This window comes from Hyperoodon ampullatus, assembly GCF_949752795.1.
Source record: "Hyperoodon ampullatus genome assembly, chromosome: 5".
Classification (NCBI taxonomy): Eukaryota; Metazoa; Chordata; class Mammalia; order Artiodactyla; family Ziphiidae; genus Hyperoodon; species Hyperoodon ampullatus.
In genome coordinates, this window is record NC_136918.1 from 75,586,249 (window position 1) to 75,606,381 (window position 20,133).

General features: G+C 42.3%; 1 protein-coding gene across 1 annotated transcript in view; it reads right to left on the reverse strand.

The window, feature by feature from the left end:
• NEK11 (NIMA related kinase 11) overlaps positions 1-20,133 on the reverse strand; it is a gene marked incomplete at its 3' end in the record, with an annotated part of 277,346 nt that overhangs the window by 108,423 nt on the left and 148,790 nt on the right. Inside the window, 2 exon segments of the mRNA XM_079705252.1 lie at positions 4,934-4,982; positions 4,984-5,086. Coding sequence (XP_079561378.1) covers positions 4,934-4,982; positions 4,984-5,086 — 152 coding nt within the window.

Sequence of the window (20,133 nt, forward strand, 5' to 3'; positions counted from 1 at the left end):
TAGCTTGCACTTGGGGAGTGCGTTGTATGAAAAACATGTGTCCTTAAATATTATAAGTCTTGGATAATAATTCAAAGCACCAAGAGGTTCACAATTGGAGAGACACACAGGATCTGAGGGGCACTGGGGACTCTGAATTTATAGCTCTCAATCCGGGACATTCCCTTTTTGACGGAATTGTCAGGCAGAATTGCCTGGAATCCCTAACGTCTTCCTACTTCAGCTTCTTCATCACCCTCACGTTCTCCCCTATTTGAATTCCAGCCAGTGAAATTCTAGTTTGATTGACTTCAACCAGAAGACACATCATCACATACACTTGCATTGAAGGGTTGTTGCAAGAACTGAATGAAACAATGGGTCTGTGGCAGCCACGGAAGGGCCCCTGACCTATCTCTTTGAGGGCAAGCCTACAACCGGTTGTGCAGAGAGTTGACAGCCCCCAGCTGCTGCCACTTCAGAGTCATTGCACGTTCATGCCAAGGCCACGCTCTTCCTGGGCAGCTCCCAGCCACTGCGAGCATGGCCGACACACCAGAGCCAGGCCATGTCTGCCCATTTTGAGCTCCTCTAAAGGGCAGTCTCTGCCCTGGGGCACCCTCTCGGTGCAGCCAAGGGTTTTTTCACAACTGCATGGCAGGCCAAGGCTCTCACCCCATCCTTTGTTCTCCCCTCCCACCCTTGTCCTCAAAGATACAGACCAGCATCACAGCTTGAGGCTCTTCCTGCCCATCTCACAGGCTTTTCTCTCATTTCTAGTTCCATCTTGTCACCTGCTTCCCATAGGACCTAAACTGACATAGCACATAAAGTACTGGGCATAGAATGAAGGTTCTGGAAATGTTCGCTCTTATTGTTATAATAATTATGGCTTGATTAAACGAATGACTCCACTAACAGAAGATGCCCTTAGAGGTACCTACTCCCATGACAATCTGCTCCAAGAGTCCTCAGTGGAATCTTAGGCTTTGCTTAGCCTGTACCCATCTCTCTGCCCCTGTGGTGCCATTCCAAGGTCATTCTTGCTTTTTCTAATGCTTCACTGTGCAGAGAGAATTTCAGAGTCACTGGAGGATTTGGTGAAAATGTATTAAAAATTTAAGAATTAGCTGGGAAATGGGCCTCTACAGCTCTTCATCTTACCAAGAACAAACACCATGGTCCTAAAAGCCTTCTCCAAACGAGTGTCAATGAAAGCCACATTCACTAAACAGCAGAGCCTTTCCCAAGGGAGTTCTGAGTCACATCATTATGGCCCACCTCATATGTGCCTCACCGGTGCATGCGGGACATTGGTTAGTCATGGAGAGGGAAATGACGGTCAAGGCAGTAAGGGAAAGACGTAAAGTTCTACAGAAACACCCAGCAGTCCACAGCCCTAAAACATGTCCATTACGGCAAATGAAACACTTTTCAGTGACAGGTCCCACAAATACTGTTGAGAACCCTGTTATGATGACAGCTATAAATTCCATTCTCTTGAGATCTGAGTGGCTGGTTCCAATTCAGTGACCACAGACTTCACAGAGGAGCCATCAACAGCATGATAAGGGCTTGTGATAAAGGGGCTACTGTTGCTGTGCTTATTGAAGCAGAGAAACAACTGACAAACAGGTGTTTCACAAAACTGCTCTGGAGAAACCGCTGCTGAAAGATTGTCTTGGGTGGCACAAGGGACCCAGCAATCCAATGAAACCCATGGCTGTCTTTCTTTTTGAAAGTACTTCTTCCATTAAAATAGAAACCATGTGGGGCTTCCCTGGTGGCACAGTGGTTGAGAATGTGCCTGCCAATGCAGGGGACACGAGTTCGAGCCCTGGTGTGGGAAGATCTCACATGCCACGGAGCAAATGGGGCCATGAGCCACAACTACTGAGCCTGCGCTTCTGGAGCCTGTGCTCCACAACAAGAGAGGCCGCAATAGTGAGAGGACTGCACACCGCGATGAAGAGTGACCCCCGCTCGCCGCAACTAGAGAAAGCCCTTGCACAGAAACGAAGACCCAACACACCCAAAAATTAATTAATTAATTAATTAATTAATTAATTTAAAAAACCATTTCTAAAACACTAATCTTAAAAAAAAATAGAAACCATGTGACTTCTGTTCCATTTGAAGGAAGAGGATATCAACTCTGACCTGATTACTCACATAAAAGCCACAGGTATGATGACCACCTAAGCAGACCTTGGGTGCTTGGGTCAAGGGAAAGACTGGGGAAAGGGGAGAAGAGGCAAATCCCAGAGAGGGCTGCAGGTATCACCTAGTTTACAGAGCCAGCAGTGACTGGGTCTTAGCACACGGTTCTATAACTGTAATTTGTTGTTGCTAATAAAATAACCTAAAAAGAGAAGGGTAAATACCCATCACAACCTCACACTCTCCACCTTTGGGGAAGGGGAAATTATATTGAAAAACAAATGGGGCTGTAATTACCTGTCTCTAATACAAATTACTCACTCGACATGTCCCCCCCTGCTTCTGTTATGCCAAGTTCATTCTAGGGTGATATATTTTATGTACTAGAAAAACCACTGGCTTGGAAATGTGACGGACCTGGGCCTGAAACATGGTTCTGACCCTTTTCCAGCTGCGTGGCCATAGGCAAGTTACTCCCTCAGAAATTCAGTTTCCTCATCTGGAAAATAGGAATAAGAGTAACTACCCAAAAGGGTTTTGTGAAACAAAACAGCAACATATATGTGAGAGGCCTTAGCATCTTGTCCCAATAGATTATTTAAAATCAGTCACAATCTATCAAACCACATGTTACAGAGGCAGAGCCCAGAGAGCAAAATTGCTGCCCGATATTTATCATTGGCCCTAATAAATAAGAAGGGATATTTTTTATACTGCAGTTGTAAACTCTCACTTTAGTATTAAAGAGTTTTTGGAAGTATCATAAAAAAGCCACAAGATGGCTACATAGCTTTATCATAATAACAGCTAATATCTCATGATTAATTACTTCATTAAATTCTGGGCACTGTACTAAGTACTTTTTTGAAAATATTTTATTTATTTATTTATTTGGTTGTGCTGGGTCTTAGTTGTGGCCAGCAACCTCCTTGGTTTTGGCTCGTGGGCACCTTTGTTGCAGCTCACCAGCTCCCTAGTTGTGGCACATGAACTCTTAGTTGCAGCAGGCATGTGGGATATAGTTGCCTGACCAGGGATCGAACCTGGGCCCATGCATTAGGAGCACAGAGTCTTAACCACTGTGCCACCAGGGAAGTCCATATTCTAAGTACTTTACATTGATTACTTCATTTAATCCCCAAAACTATTCTGTGAGGTAGGAACCATTATTCTCTCTTTTTACAGATTAGAAAACTGAGGCACAGTGGAGTTTAGTAACTTGCACAAGGTCACATGACCCACAAGCAACAAAGGCTAGACTCGTACAGGCAGTTCGATTTCCAGCCCTGTGTTTTAACAAGTTCTCCAAAGATGGGACTTCTGGAGGGGCTGGCAAAGTTCTACTTCTTGACCTGGGTGGTGTTTGCCATATATTTAATTCCTTTGTTTTCTGAAGTCAGTTTTATTTTATTTAAAACATTTTAAAGTAATAATATTAGTAGCTAAAATTTCACCACTTGACTCTTTGGACAGAAATAGAGGATGTGTTTTGCACATCATGTGCCTTGCAAGCACAGGCACAGAATGAAGTTTCTGTAATACTGTAATGACGTTTGTCTCTGTTGTTTAGGACAGTGGCACAAAAGCTAATGAAAATTGTATTTTCAATTCGTGGTAGGTGTTTCTGTTCACAAGTCCATTGGAAAAAATGGGGAAATGGTATAAAGAAAGTGTTTTCATTTTGGTATGCTGAATCCCCACTGCCTGGACTCTTTTTCTCAATATTTATTTGTTTCTCTCTTCATGTATTTGTCTCTCAGTTTCTCTCTCTCATCCTTTCTCTGCTCAGCCCCGTATCCATACCCTTCTATTCCCTTCTCCCTGCCTCTCTCTCCTTTTCTTAAGGAGAATTTGAGAACACTTCTTACTGGCTTTATTTATTGAGTATTATGATGAATTGCTTAGTCTTCATTAGAAAGGACTGAATGGATTGTGTACCACCTTCAGTTAATCCTCCTGAATTAAGTCTTCGCCGACATAGGTGCCCTTTGATTGACTTTTATCTTACTAGCTTAATGGTTCCCAGTTAGTTAAAAGCTTCTGTACCTTATGGAAGTTTAGGACTGGGAAGATTATCAAGTTATGGCCTAAAAAGAAAATCAAGTATATGAACATAAATTGCCCAACGTCATCTGCTTTTTATTCATGTAACTCTTGCTTTGCCCCTCTCCTGCAGCCACCCAACAGTGAAATCACATGCAGGGCTGTTTCTTGGCCTATGACTCAGATGGGTCTAAGTCTTGTCATTGTTACAGAATCTATGGCAAGGACACAGACTCAGATATTCCAGCACTGTATGTACGGGGGGACCTCAGAGGCTGGAGTGGCCAGGAAGACCATCTCCTAAGCCCAGGATCTCTGGGCCTCATCCCCAGAACTGATTAGTGCACTGAGACATGATTCACAAATCTGATTACCAGACAGAAAAGTATTCAGTATAATTTCAAATATCCTCTTCCCTCTTCTAAAGACACATGTGCAATGTTCATTTGACAGCTGTATGTGGGGTGCTCCTCAGTGTGCAAACAGCGTAGTGTGTATCATCACCTGAATCAGTACTGGGTGCTCCAGCCCTTCCCTCATCAACATATCCAGACCAGATGCGTAGAATTCCACAGGGCCCTGCCTACCCCTCAGCCTTGGAAATCCAGGCACATCACGTGGAGCCTGTATAACAAACACTAGTTTCCCATCCCCTACTTGGGTTCTAAGACTTTCTTGACTGTTTCTGGGAAGTCACAGCCTGCTCAGCACCTTGGACAGCCCCACCACCTCTACTGGGAGCAGCGTGTACCTGTTGGTTTGTCCTGTAAGCAGGCTGGGGTCCCTCATCCTCGAGCTCTAGAAAACACTGTTTTTTCTTCCTCCCCCTCCTTACTTTCTTCAGAACAGGAGTCAAATGTATCATCATAATACTCTTCAGCCACAAGTGGGTCTTCTAGGATCTCTGAAATAAAGAATAAACAAAAATCAGGTCCCACCAGTCATTAAAATTATGATAAGTCTAGGACCTCCCTCATGTTTTCCCAGAGACATATATTTTGTTTGCACTGACAAAGCTTTCATGGAGTGTAGAGCTGAATCTTAGCTTCCTGAACGTACCTAGTGGAATGTAATAAAAACTCAGCACAGTTAACCAGTGGAGGAAAGGAGGGATGACTCTATTTGCAACCACCCTTTGAAAGTGGAAGAATAAAACCATGAAAAGAGAAGAAATGATCTCTTCTAAAGTCTTTACCTTCAGAGACATGAATCATTATTACAAACGAGGGGATTTAGGAGCAAAAGCAGGGTAAGATGCCTTGGCTGCAGGACCCTATTACACACTCACATAATGTTTTTGCAGAAACAGTTGGAGGGGATAAACGTCAGCACTCTTCCTGGGAATTTCTTTTTTTAAAGAGAATACTAGTAGGGAGACCAGGCAAGAGGGATAGGATATATAGCAATGGCATTTTGGCAAGCTGAGGAAAACGTTAAAATTCTTTTCTAGCAGGCTATGAAGGCTTTTGAGATGGAGTTCACTCTGGGGTATTACTTACTCATATCGATACGCAGCATTTATTAAAAAAATAAGTAAAGGCCACTCAGTTAAGCTGATACCAAGAAGTGGCTACCTAAGTTACTGATGCAATATTATTACTAACTAAAAATATAGTTGGTGCTTATAATGGTCTTCAACCAAGAAAGGCCAAGAATGGATCACAAAAAAGCATAGTGACATCAATTTCAGTTTGCTAATGGGGACCTAGAAATAGAGAAATATCCTTGGGGAGGGGAGAACACTAAATAATGGTAGTCTCTCTACCTCCTTAAAACCATGGGCATTTTAGGCTTTGCACCATACTCTGACTTATAAACAAAATTATTCTAAATTGTAACACAGAGCACTGTTTTTCATCCCATTGTTGCTATTTTTGGGGGTCAGAGAATCAAGGTTTGAATTTAGCTCTACAGCCTCTTAGATGAGAAACTTGGGTAAGGGATATGAACTAACTGAGCTCTAATTTTTCCAGTAAAGCTGACGTAAGGGTAATCTAACAGGGTAGCTATGAAGATTCAATATGATTCTTATGGAAGCATCTGTATGTAGGGAAACTTTATACAAATGTTCCCTTAATTTCCACATCTGTAAAAATGAACTTTTCATTAACTGATTCCAGAATCCCTTGAAAGTAAAATACTTAGTGTATGTAGAAATCCCTGACAAAAGGATACTTTAAAATCTTTGCTATCTATAGTTTTCCATAGAACACAAGAGGCAGTACCAAGGCATCACAACTGGTCAGCTCAAAAAACAAAAATTACATATATTCAAAACTGCCTTTGTCAGTTCTTTAGGAAGGATCTTACTGGGAATCTCACACTTTCTCTTAGTAATGCCGACACAGCCTGTTCTCCCCTCAGATCACCTATTATCACTTGAGCAACAGATGAAACAGACTATTTGTATATAGGGGCCATGTTTTATACAAATCATTATTTGACTCACACTCAGAATGACAAGAGGATCACCACAAGAGAAGTATATAAAAACCAAAATCTACCGAGAGGACAATTCAGGTCTCCAGTTTTGCCCTCAAGCAGCGGCACATGCTCACTGAGTGGAACGGTGGACAGAACCATGTGACTTCCTGCATTTTTCTCCCCCTTGGCCTCTCCCTGAGCCTCTGTGTCTCTTTCACAGAGATGTCCATTCTCTCTGTCTCCCCACTCTGTCTCATTTCCTCTCCCATTCCCTGAGTCTCTGTCTCTCTGACAGTTGTGAATTTGCTGACTCATTCATATTTTCTCCCTCTTTTTCTCTATCCCCCCAGCCCCACTTTCAGGCAAGAATATTTGCTTTCAAGTTGACTATGAAAGAGTAAGAAATATCATTTACATTGTTGCCCAGTATACAGAAATTTGCTTGGATTTGTGTATATATAAAAACATCTTTATAGTTAAAACAAAATCTTCATGCATCAAAATTTACCCATACTACAAATGATATACTCTGGCATTTCACATTCTATTTAATGTGTTTTGGGGGTTTGTTTTGTTTTGGTTTGGTTTTTTAGAGTCACTGTTTTTCTTTAATTTTTAAAAATTGAAGTATAGTTGATTTACAATGTTGTATTAATTTCTGCTCTACAGCAAAGTAATACAGATATACATATATATATATTCTTTTTAAATATTCTTTTCCATTATGGTTTATCATAGGATTTTTTGTGTGTGTGGATGATTTCTGTGTATGTATATATATATATATTTTTTAACATCTTTATTGGAGTATAATTGTTTTACAATGGTGTGTTAGTTTCTGCTTTATAACAAAGTGAATCTGTTATACAAATACATATATCCCCATATCTCTTCCTTCTTGTGTCCCTCTCCCTCCCATCTTCTCTATCCCACCCCTCTAGGTGGTCACAAAGCACCAAGCTGATCTCCCTTTGCTATGCAGCTGCTTCCCACTAGTTATCTATTTTACATTTGGTAGTGTATATATGTCCATGCCACTCTCTCACTTTGTCCCAGCTTACCCTTCCCCCTCCCCATATCCTCAAGTCCATTCTCTAGTAGGTCTGTGTCTTTATTCCCGTCTTGGCCCTAGGTTCTTCATGACCTTTTTTTTTTTCTTAGATTCCGTATATATGTGTTAGCATACAGTATTTGTTTTTCTCTTTCTGACTTACTTCACTCTGTATGACAGACTCTAGGTCCATCCACCTCACTACAAATAACTCAATTTCGTTTCTTTTTATGGCTGAGTAATATTCCATTGTATATATGTGCCACATCTTCTTTATCCACTCATCTGTTGATGGACACTTAGGTTGCTTCCATGTCCTGGCTATTGTAAATAGAGCTGCAATGAACATTTTGGTACATGACTTTTTTCGAATTATGGTTTTCTCAGGGTATATGCCTGAGATATTGGGATTGCTGGGTCATTTTTAATGCTAGTTGCAACTTGCTAAACTGATCTCTCAACCACAATTTGAAAAACACTGGTTTAGAATGCTGACTTTGGCATCAAAAAGACCCTCATTTAAATTGAGACTCTGACATCAGCTTCATAACATTAGGCGTTATTTAAACTTTCTGCCCTTCGGTTTTCTCATGGGGATGGTGGCACCCATCTCATAGAATCGTTGTGAACATTACATTGTATGATGGATGCAGTGTGCAGTGCACATGATATGTGCCCAATAAATGTGAGTTACTGATATTTAACATAAAACTCTGTAGTTTTGTCTGTAATGCTCAACACCAGGAAGAAAATAAATATAAGGCAATCACAAATAGATATCAAGTTAAAAATTTTAACAATATTTTAAATAGAATCGCGTCTCAAAATCCATATGGTACCCAACTCAAATGGCTTCTCCTGCTGTCCTCCCTGCTGCTGGGCCCCAGAGGGGCCCTGGGCATTTCACACCCTCCTGTCCTCCCATTGTCCTTCCTGTCCATTAATTGGTTCCATCCCAGCTCCCTCCAGGCCACTCACAGGGAAACTCTACAACAGGGGTGAATGAACTTGTTCTGTAAAGGGCTGGATAGAAAAAGTGTTAGGTTTTGCAGGGTATACAGTCCCTGTCACAACTACCCAACTATTTGTAGTCTGAAAGCAGACACGGACAATATATAAACAAATGAGAGTGGCTGAATTCCAATAGAACCCTATTTACAAAAGCAGGTGGTGGCCAAATCATACCACAACTCTACCCCACAGACAGATGTTTCTCTTGTTAAATATTGAGCCCCACCTCCCATAACATGGCTCCCTCCATAACAGTCAGTCCCCTTCCCTCTCCTACCAAGGATCCCCTCCCAGGGAGGGGAGGAGGGAAGAAATGGACAGGGGGAAAGTGCCTAAGTCATGAAACAGACCTGGATGAACCCATCTCCAGTGTTTCTTAAGCACGTACCACTAACGTGGCGCAGCTCAGAAAAGGGTGCATTTTCAAAGGGAAAAGTCCAAAGAAATAAGTCAGCTCAAACTGTGTGTGTCAAACCCTGTGTTTTTCTAGCCCTGGCCCAATGTGAAGCCTTGTTAGGCTAAGGCTCATTTCTGCTGTCATGAGGGGAAAATGGTCTGTGATAAATAGCTTTCATTTTTTCGCACCCTGAAGTCAGCCTCGTGACAGATGCTCAGGAGTGGCATCCAGATCTCTACTTCACTGGGCGGCAGTGACGGAGCATGTTTATGAAGGAATCCAACAACGGCTGCCTGATCTTGAATGCAGCTGTTGCGAATCCATGCTGGAGAAAAAGAGAAGCAATTACCCTGTTCCAGGAAAAGGATGCTCTTTGTCAGACCCTTCAATTGAGATCCTAATAAAGCCCTTCCTCTAAGACTAAAGCGAGTAGCAGGATCACCTGCAGGGCTTGTTAAAACACAGAGCTGCTGATCCAGCAGGTTGGGAGTGAGGCCTGAAAATGTGCATTTCTAACAAGTTCCCAGGGGATGCCGGTGCCTCTGGTCTGGGGGCCACACTTTGAAAGCTACTGCTCTAGGATGTGACTATTTCAAATAAAAGTACTATCATATACTATTACAGAAGCACCATAATAAGATGTATAAGACTATAATATCTCTACATCTTCTAACATTTATATGTTAGACAAAAAAATGAAGAAATACGCTTTACTTTAGAAGAGCTCAAATTGTTGTGCCATTAGTTGTCTCCACGACTCACAATCTCTGTGGAGTTATAGGGGACTATTCTCATTTCATTGATGAGGAAGAACAAAACTGAGTCAGCATTCCAAAGTCACAGCACTTTACAGATTGTAAAAGCACATTCTTATCCGTTATTCCACTTGATCATTGTAACAGTGATTCAAGTTAGACCAGGACAACATTTTTATCTCAATTTTTAGATAACTAAAGTGAGACTCAGGCTAATAATAAACCACAGGTCACACAGCTGCATGCATGGCAGACTGGAATGTAAATTACCTGAATCCTATCTTTATTCCACTGCATTAGTGCTATTTGATGGTTAGCTAGGAATTTTCATCTTTACTGGTAAAACCATGTCATATATAAAAATTGTGATTATCTTCCTCATAACTCTGAAAGATGTTAGACAATAAGGGATATACTTTTGACTTAATGAGATAGAAAAATTGAAGCTTAGTCATCCTGGTAAATTATCTGAAGGCAGCTGGCAATAGTGAAGGCCAGGGGCCCTCGCTCAGACTCAGTCCAACTGTCACTCAGCCCAACTCTCTCTCAGATGTGCTCAAACTGGACCGTGGGTCAGGATCACCTGGAGGCCTTTGTAAAACAGATTCTTGGCCCCAAAGTCCACTGTTTCAGATTCAGCTAATCTGAGGTGGGGCCTGAAATTCTACTCAATGATGCTGCAACATATTCTGAGAACTACTGCTCTATCTTTCGGACCTTCAAGGAGAAAATGACATACAAGTGAAATTGTTTAACGATAAATTCCCCAATACTTCGTCTGTTATTGCACCTGCTCTTTAAACTTCTAAAATGATCAGGAAATGCAATAAAGAAATTTTTTAAGAGCCAATAAGATAAGAACTTTGCCTAAAGGCAAAACCAAATTTCCTTTAAAGGAACTTAGTTATGTGGGAGGAATTTCTCAGCCTGTGAGCCCACCGTCACCCTAAATGATTCTAGCCATCCATATGCCTTGAGCAAATGCGGGTAACAATCTTAGCAGAATGGTTCTCAAAGGGTGGTCCCCAGAAGAGCAGTAACAGCATCACCTGGATCTTATTAAAAATGCAAATTCTTGGGCCTCCCAGACCTACTGAATCAGAAACTGCGCTGAGGGTCCAGCAATCCACATTTTAACAAGTCCTCCAGGGGATCCTGATGCATACTTAAATTTGAGAACCACTAGTTTAGCACAACGTAAATAGTATGCTCCTGGAGGGCAGGAGTCCACATCTTGTTCATCATGGTATCTCCAACCCACGGCTCAAAGCAGACACTCAAACTTCTTGTTGAGTAAATGAATGCCAACATCTCTAAGAGAGAGAACTTTCAAACTACCACATAGTATCTCATGCAAAGAATTTCCTAATGTTTATTTTTGGGAGGTGCAGGAGAGGGGAGGAGAAGATCGGGAGGAGATATGGGTTTTTTTCCCAAGAGCCCTACTCTCTCCCTCTCTCTCACATCCTCTGATCTTATATCTCAGATGGAGTCATAACTCCAAACAGTAAAATATGTCTTCCTCATACTACCATCTCCAGCTATATCCCACAGGCCTGCCAAGTTTGAGGCCTCAGTTTAAGATTGCCCAGCCTGTGACAGCACTCGCGTGGGACAGTGGCTTTCTCCAGGTGCCCCAGACTCTGCTCCAGCTGCAAGAACACCCTGCCTCTCTCTGTATATCTAACAATACTGTAAGAATTGATTAACGTTTCATGACCAAATGACTTGTGATTTGGGAAATCCAACAGACTCACTTGCACGTTTCTGCCTCTTCTCCGAGGAAGTCAACAATATCCACAAAATACTTTTTAAAATGGTTCTCGCTATATCCTCTATACAGGGAGGGTGGGGGTGAGAATTGCTTCATAAAGAGAGGATGCTCTGTATTTGAGCTATGGTGAGGCAAGCTGGGGATGAGTATGGGACCTTGGTAGCAGGCAGCTGCCCAGAGATGCCCTTCTTTATTTTTTCTTTCTTTCAGAGTTTTCTGAGGAGGCAATGGCTTTATTACACTGAACCAGAAAATACTGAGCAAAGTTATAATAAAAATAAACTGATTTATCGTTAGATCTTGATGTGGCCACTCCAAAGACCATGTTCAGTGACAGTTCTCAGAATGACAACAGTCATTATTACACTGACAAGGCAGATCTCATAATTTCTTATTATCCCAAAAATGGCATTTGTGGATGTGAAAAAGATTGCCCTAGTTCATTTTTTAATAAAAACATTTTAAATAAAGACATCGTCTCACACACAGGGAAAACCTGTAATTAATATGCTACAACATTCTCAAACAACAGGGTAAAAGACAATGCCTTGAGAAGGCACTTAGATGCAGACATTGTCTTTGCTGAGCTGGCTTGGTTTCCCCAAGGAGCTCCATCTTGGGGAAGGTGCAGACAAATTAGGGTAAAAAGACAGAAATGGAGCCCAAGTTAACTGGTGATGTCTGCTGCTTCTGAGAAAGACTGCAGAATACTGACTAGGAGGGTCAGCTATAGAGTTAGACAGAGGTTCAAATCTGTTGCTCATTGACTGTATGACCTTGGGCAAGGCACTTCACCTTTCTGGTCACAGTTTTCTGATTTATAAGTGGGTGTAGTGAATGCTATTGTTGTCCCACCCAAAGCTCCTTATCAAACACCCTCCATCCACTAGTGTTACCCGGCTCATCCTCCAGCTGCTATGAGCACCGACTGCTGTGTTAGTCTTCTAGGTTTGCCACGACAGAATGCCACACACTGGATGGCTTAAACAACCGAAGTTTATTATCTCATAGTTCTGGAGGCTGGAAGTCCAAGATCAAGGTGCTGGCAAGTTTGGTTTCTCCTTGGCTTGCAAGTGGTTGGCCCTCTGTGCACTGGTGTCTCTCTTGTGTCCTAATCTTCCCCTCTTATAAGGACACTAGTCTGAATGGATTTGGGCCCTGCCCTAACAGCCTCATTTCAATCAGCTTAATCGCCTCTTTAAAGGTCCTATCACCAAATACTGTCACATTCTGAGGTCCTGAGGGTTAGGGCTTCAACATATAAATTTTAGGGGAACACAGCTCGGTCCATACCAACTGCTAATGGAGTACAGATGCCCCCTTCTCCAGACAACTGCTCTCAGATCAAAGAATTTCCTTACCAAAGAGGTTAGGTCTCACCTCCACCCCAGGTGCAGTTCTGGCCAATGACTGACTGATTCAAGGTGGAACCAACTCTGTGGTGTCATTCATGCCGTGAGCTACTATGCAGCTGGACCATATCCTTGCTCAGCAACTTCCACTGCCCTGTGCAGACATACCCCCCACCCATCCCACCCCACCCAAAAGACACATACGCCAGAGTGACCATCTCAGCCTCTGCTTCTAAGCAGCCCAACCAAAGACTTGGGGTATTATAATAATAATACCTTAACTCATAGCTACAACATACAATTTTATAAAAGCTACGGGAGGCTATACAGTAATGTAAACACCCCTTAAAGGAAAGTAGCCAGATACCAGCAAGATTATATTCTCTTATATTACACATTTAATCCTCAGACTTTCTAGAAAACAATAGAGCCCATTCCCATGGATACTTCTAAAGGGAATCCTTTGTCGGCTATCAATTATATCTCTGACAGCTAAATTTTTTAATCTCTTGAGGTCTAGTCTACCTGCCCTGCTTAAGGTCTACTTTTTTTTTTTTTTTTTTTTTGCGGTACATGGGCCTCTCACTGCTGTGGTCTCTCCCGTTGCAGAGCACAGGCTCCGGATGCGCAGGCTCAGCAGCCATGGCTCACAGGCCCAGCCGCTCTGCAGCATGTGGGATTTTCCTGGATCGGGGCACGAACCCGTGTCCCCTGCATCGGCAGGTGGACTCTCAACCACTGCGCCACCAGGGACGCCCCCAACTTCTGTACTTTTAAGAACGCTCTCTCCTCCTAGAATTGCCTTGTCCAATATGGTACCCATTAGACACATGTGGCTATTTAAATTACGATTAAGTAAAAGGAAACAAAATGACAAATTCAGTTCCTTATTCACACTGGCCACACCTCAAGTGCTTGAACGCCTCCTGTGACAAGATTATAGAGCATTTCCATCCTCGTAAGACATCTGCAGAACAGCGCTGTTCTGGAGGCTCCTCCCCTGCTGGGCGGCAGCCTCCAGTTGGAATTTGGCCAGATTGCTTTGAAGCCCTAGGATGTGGGTCCCTTCACCTATCAGACCCTCCATCCCTCCCCTGACCAGCACGCCCTCCACCACCACCAACCCCACCCTGCGAAAGGGAAGGTGGAAACACAGGCCCCCGAGGGTCTCCAGTTCTCACAGTCCTGGGCTCAGCAGGGCCAGGCAGTGGCTCCATCCCATCTAGCCTCAGCCTCCTTCGCCTGCCCTTGGAACCATGTCAGACCGAGCCTTCTCATCTGTGCCAACCTTCTTTTACACAGTGTCTACAAGCGGGGCTTTAATAGATGTCCAGCCCCCACTCTTCACCCCAGAGAAAGGCAGCTCATGGACCTCCCAGCTCCCCACAGCAGACACTGTCTTTCACGGCACAGCAGGGATTAAGTCCACTTTACTAATTATATCACTAACTCTAAGTGGAACTAAATCTCACATACAAACAATACATTTATATTCCTGGAGGCAGATGTGCAGCAGTTGCTTGGTTTTATATCTTTTTGATGCTTTCTTCTCTCACACAATAAGTTATAGGTTAGTACTAGTACCGTGACCTTTTCTAAAATAAACCCTCAAAACTAAGGCTAAAATTAGCCATGCTCATTAGTTTAGCCTGCAGCATCACACATGAGGCTGTGAAAAGAAATAATTTTCTTAGGCAAAATACATATTCATGACCCTTTCTGCATGGAGGGCTAAATTAAGTACAGTACAGTGCCACGTATAAATATATACAACAGCAGGTTCTGCTGTAAGTTTTTCTTCAAGAGACACCCTTCTATATGATCAAGTGCACCAAAGGGGCTACACACACACACACACACACACACACACACGACAGAAAGAAGCTCCATGATACATTTGGAAGCAGGTCTCCCTCAAGCTCTCAAGTCTATGCTTTTTTTTTTTTATAATAGATCTTTATTGGAGTATAATTGCTTCACAATACTGTGTTAGTTTCTGTTGCACAACAAAGCAAATCAGCCATATGCATACACATGTCCTCATATCCCCTCCCTCTTGAGCCTCCCTCCCACCCTCCCTCTCTCACCCCTCTAGGTCATCACAAAGCACCAAGCCAATCACCCTGTGCTATGCTGTTGCTTCCCACCAACCAACTATTTTACATTCGGTAGTGTATATATGTTGATGCTACTCTCACTCTGCCCCATCTTCCCCCTTCCAGCCCATGTCCTCAAGTCCATTCTCTATATATCTACCTCTTTATTCTTAACATGCAATTAGGTTCATCAGTACCATTTTTTTCTGTTTTTAAGGTTCCATATATATGCGTTAGCATACAGTATCTGTTTTTCTCTTTCTGACTTCACTCAGTATGACAGAACACCTCACTACAAATAACTCAATTTCATTGTTTATGGCTGAGTAATATTCCACTGTATATGTGTGCCACATCTTCTTTATCCATTCATCTGTTGATGGACATTTAGGTTGATTCCATGTCCCAGCTACTGTAAACAGTGCTGCAATGGACATTGGGGTACATGTCTCTTTTTGAATTATAGTTTTCTCAGGGTATATGCCCAGCAGTGGAATTGCTGGGTCATATGGTAGTTCTATTTTTAGTCTTTTAAGGAACATCCATACTGTTTTCCATAGTGGTTGTATCAATTTACATTCCCACCAAGAGTGCAGTAGGGTTCCCTTTTCATCACACCCTTTCCAGCATTTACTGTTTCTAGATTTTTTTATGATGGCCATTCTGACTGGCTTGAGGTGATACCTCATTACAGTTTTTATTTGCATTTCTCTAATAATTAGTGATGTTGAGCATCCTTTCATGTGCCTCTTAGCCATCTGAATGCCTTCCTTGGCAAAGTGTCTATTTAGGTCTTCCACCCATTTTTTAACTGGATTGTTTGTTTTTTTGATATTGAGCTCCATGAGCTGTTTGTATATTTTGGAGATTAATCCTTTGTCTGTTGTTTCATTTGCAAATATTTTCTCCCATTCTGAGGGTTTTCTTTTTTTCTTGTTTATGGTTTCCTTTGCTATGCAAAAGCTTTTAAGTTTAAGTAAGTCCCATTTGTTTATTTTTGTTTTTATTTCCATTACTCTAGGAGGTGGGTCAAAAAAGATCTTGCTGTGGTTTATGTCAAAGGATGTTTTTCCTATGTTTTCCTCTAAGAGTTTTATAGTGTCTGGTCTTACATTTAAGTCCTTAATCCATTTGGAGTTTATTTTTGTGTATGGTGTTAGGTAATGTTCTAATTTCTATGTGCCAAAATGATTCTCCCTTAGGCAAAACTATAACATTTCTCTGAAACATTTTTCCTGGTTTGGAGAGCAAAAGCCAAAATAAGTAGATAAAGTCTGTCTTTTCTCCAGAAATGAATATAGACCAGGAAATCCACTCTCCCAAAGGGAAATATAGGGAGATTGAGCAGACCCTGAAAAAGCTGGTATGTATGGCTTGATACTGTGTTTTTGGCAGAAGACATCAAGTTCTGTGACTTTAGGCAACTGGCTTAAGCTCCCTGAGTCTTAGGTGTCTCATCTGTAATATGCAGATAGTAATAACTCACCAGTCTAAGAGCAGGAGTCCGAACTAGATGATTCCAGCTTATTTTCCTGCTCTAAGTGTTGCAAAATATGACATGGAGTAATAGACCAGACCAGTGTGTGTATGAATCACGTGGGGAACTTGATGAAACATGGATTCTAATTGGCAGGTCTGTGTGGGGCCTGAGAGTCAACATTGCTGACATGGTCCTCAAACCACACTTTGAGGAGCCACCAAATGTTTGTCAAGAAGTGAGATGACAACTAAGACTTTCACGAAGCTGAAGAATTTAAAGTGCTGTCAAAATGAAGCCTCTGCCTTTTCTCTGATTTTCCTTTGGCAGTGTTTCCTCATTAACAAAAGGCTTGGGTACCTCAGAATGCATTTAGTGATTGGTTTATTGGCAGAGAGAACACCTTGTGAGTCTGATGAAGTCCTGGAGTTATAATTTCTCTTTTCCACCTCATTTCTCCTGGAAAATATTTGTTTCCCACTGGCAGTGTCCTTCTGTTATCTGTCCAGCTGTAAGTAGTCAGGAAACTGCCAGAAGATGTCTGCTTGTGCTAAGATGCTCTGGGCTTGCCAATGTGGACAGGCAAACTGAATACGGCAACATGGGCCAATGATCACAAAACACAAGGGAAATCTACTGCATTGATACGGTGGACGTGTCTTCATTTAAATGTTTTTAATTAAAGGAAGTGCATATCATACACATCGGTTTAGAAAAATCTTCGTGGTCCTACTCAGGAAAAGCTTCTATCACAACTTTGGATTTTCCTGTGTGACTGGGTACTTCCTGTTGAATGTGATATGGTCTTGAAGAGCAAGGTAAACTCAAGTTTAAAATGAACTCTTTCCTGGTCTGTAAAATCTAGAAAAGCTTCCATTTACATGTCCCCAAGTATTATAATTAATAATAATAATTACTTCCCTTCGTATGACCCTCCATGATTCACAAACTGATTTCAAATAGATTCTGTCACCTCAGGCTCCCTTACTACATGGTGTGAGATGGGTGGTGTTATCCCCTCGTGTCCACACAAGGAACATAAAAGTTAGGGTTCCTTGACCTCTTCAACTTAGTTTGAAAGTGGCAGACCCCAAACCATGTCTTCACATTCTAGATCTAGTGCTCACTTGTATCAAATCATATTGATTACATAATTCTGCTTGGCTACTCTCTGAAGGTAAACACTCAATTTGGTCACATACTCACAAATGCAACCACATCTGCAGAATGTGACATTAAAAGTTCATTGCAACTTCTACCTCTTTTCCACATGCCAGCTTTCCCTTCTTTTCAACCACTATCCATGCCACACACATGCCACTAACTACTACAGAGCACCTTCAAATAATATCTAGAACCCTGGCCAGAGGTTAAAATGTGACTTTTTAAAATGTGAAGTCACTAGAAAGGGCCTTCGATAAAAACTACTTGCATTAGTTATCTATTGTTGTGTAACAAATTACCCCCAAACCATGGCTTAAAACAATAAAAAATGTTTATTTTCTCCACATTTTCTGTGCGTCAGGAATCCAGGAGTGGCTTGGTCAGGAGGTCCTGGCTCAGGGATTGTCATGAGGTTTTGGTTAAGAAGTCATCTGGGGCAATAGTCATCTGCAGGCTTAATGAGGACAGGAAGATCCAACCCTAAGTTCACCCACGTGGCTCCTCGCAGGAAACCAGTTCGCAGCACGCGGACCCCCCCCTCCGAGGGAAGCTTGAGTGTCCTTGCAACACGGCAGCTGACTTCCCCCAGAAGGAGTGACCCTAAAGAGCAAGGCAGAAGCTGCGCTATCTTTGCCACCTAGCCTTGGAAGACACACTCTGCAATTTCTACACCATCCTATTGGTGTCACGGGTCAGCCAATTTAATGTGTGTGGGGGGAACCATACAGGGGTGTGAATCACTGAGGGCCATCTTAGAGGCTGGCCACAAAAAATAACCTAAAACTTTAGCTTTTCTTTCTTTTTTTTTTTTGAGAAAAATATTCATTTTATCTTCATGTATAAATAGTTGGGTTGTTATATTGAGGTTACATAATGAATCAGTGACAGACTTTACACTAGAACTTTCTCCCAATATCCAAGTTGGTGAAACTTCTACCTTTAAAAGACAGTAAATAGAAAAACATATATGTAACAAGATTGGGTTCATAATTAGGACAAATATGGACTTGAACAGACAGATCCTATTGAAATTTCACATGGTTCCCCAAGTGGTCAAAATCATATTTAGGGGAGTAAGTATATAATTATTTTCAGCATCACATCATATTGCTAGAACACTAAGTATTCACATAATTACGGGGAGAAAATAACACAAAACTAAGATGTACTGTAACCTACATGAAAGTGAACATGGACTAATTAAACAGAGAAATGTCCAGAACAAGGGACGCTGATCAGGGACATTTAATGTGATCTGTATTAGTCACAGTATTCCAGGGAAACAGAACCAATAGGATATGTGTGTGTGTGTGTGTGTGTGTGTGTGTGTGTGTGTGTGTGTGAGTGTGGAGAGAGAGAGAGAGAGAGGAGGGGATTGGAGAGACACAGAGAGAAGCAGAGAGATGGAGAGACACAGAGACAGAGACAGAGAGACAGATTTATTTTAAGTAAGTGGCTCTTGCAATTCTAGGGGCTGGCAAATCCAAAATCTGCAGGGCAGGTCAGCAGGCTGGAGACCCAAGCAAGAGTTAATATTGCAGTCTTGAATCTAAAGGCTGTCTGGAGATAGAATTCCTTCCTCCTCGGGAGGCCTCAGTCTTTTCTCTTAAGTCCTTAGACTGGCTGGATGACGCTTGCCCATACTATTGAAGGTGATCTGCTTTTACTCAAAGTCTACTGATGATGTAACATTGATCACATATGAAAAATACTGTCGCAGCCAACATCTAGACAGGTGTTATACCAAACATCTGTGCACCACAGCTTAGCCAAGCTGATACATAGAATTAACCATCACAGGATCTAATATGAGTATTCTTTTCCAATTTGGATCTGACAGAGAGGGTGAATGAAGTTGGCAAAGAGAACTCAGATCTCCCACTCAGGCTGCAAAAGTCCCAGAGAGTAGGATTCCAGGCTACTTCCAATACTGAGGGACATCTGAACACCTAAATGCTGACTTGGGGACCAGTCAATCCAATTCTTAGGTTGGATTCCCAAAAAACAGATGCTGGTTTTCATCAACGTTTTTTGTTAAAAAGGTTCCCAGGAGAAACTGGCAGGGGTGGGAAGGGGGACAGGGAGGAGCAGGAGGCCACACAAAGGGGCAGGACGGAGCAGAGTCCCACGAAAGGTGACCTTGGCTCAGTCCCATAGAGCTCAAGAGACAACTGAGACAACCGGCGGGAAGCACTGGAGTGTTTATACGCTTGCACACAGTAGCCGCTTTAAAAATTCTGCCTCCAGGGGACTGGGGGGTGGGAGTGGGATGTGGATTCCCAGACACTCTGGCTCTCACTGAGCAGCTTGGGGAAATGCAAGAGAGTTTTGCAGGGCTTTGGGGGCAACAAGTAGACTTATGAGAATCTAAATTCACACTCCTCATGTGCTGTAGGATTTCCTAAGACATTAACACTAAATTGGTGTGGAGCAAATATACAAGATGCCTG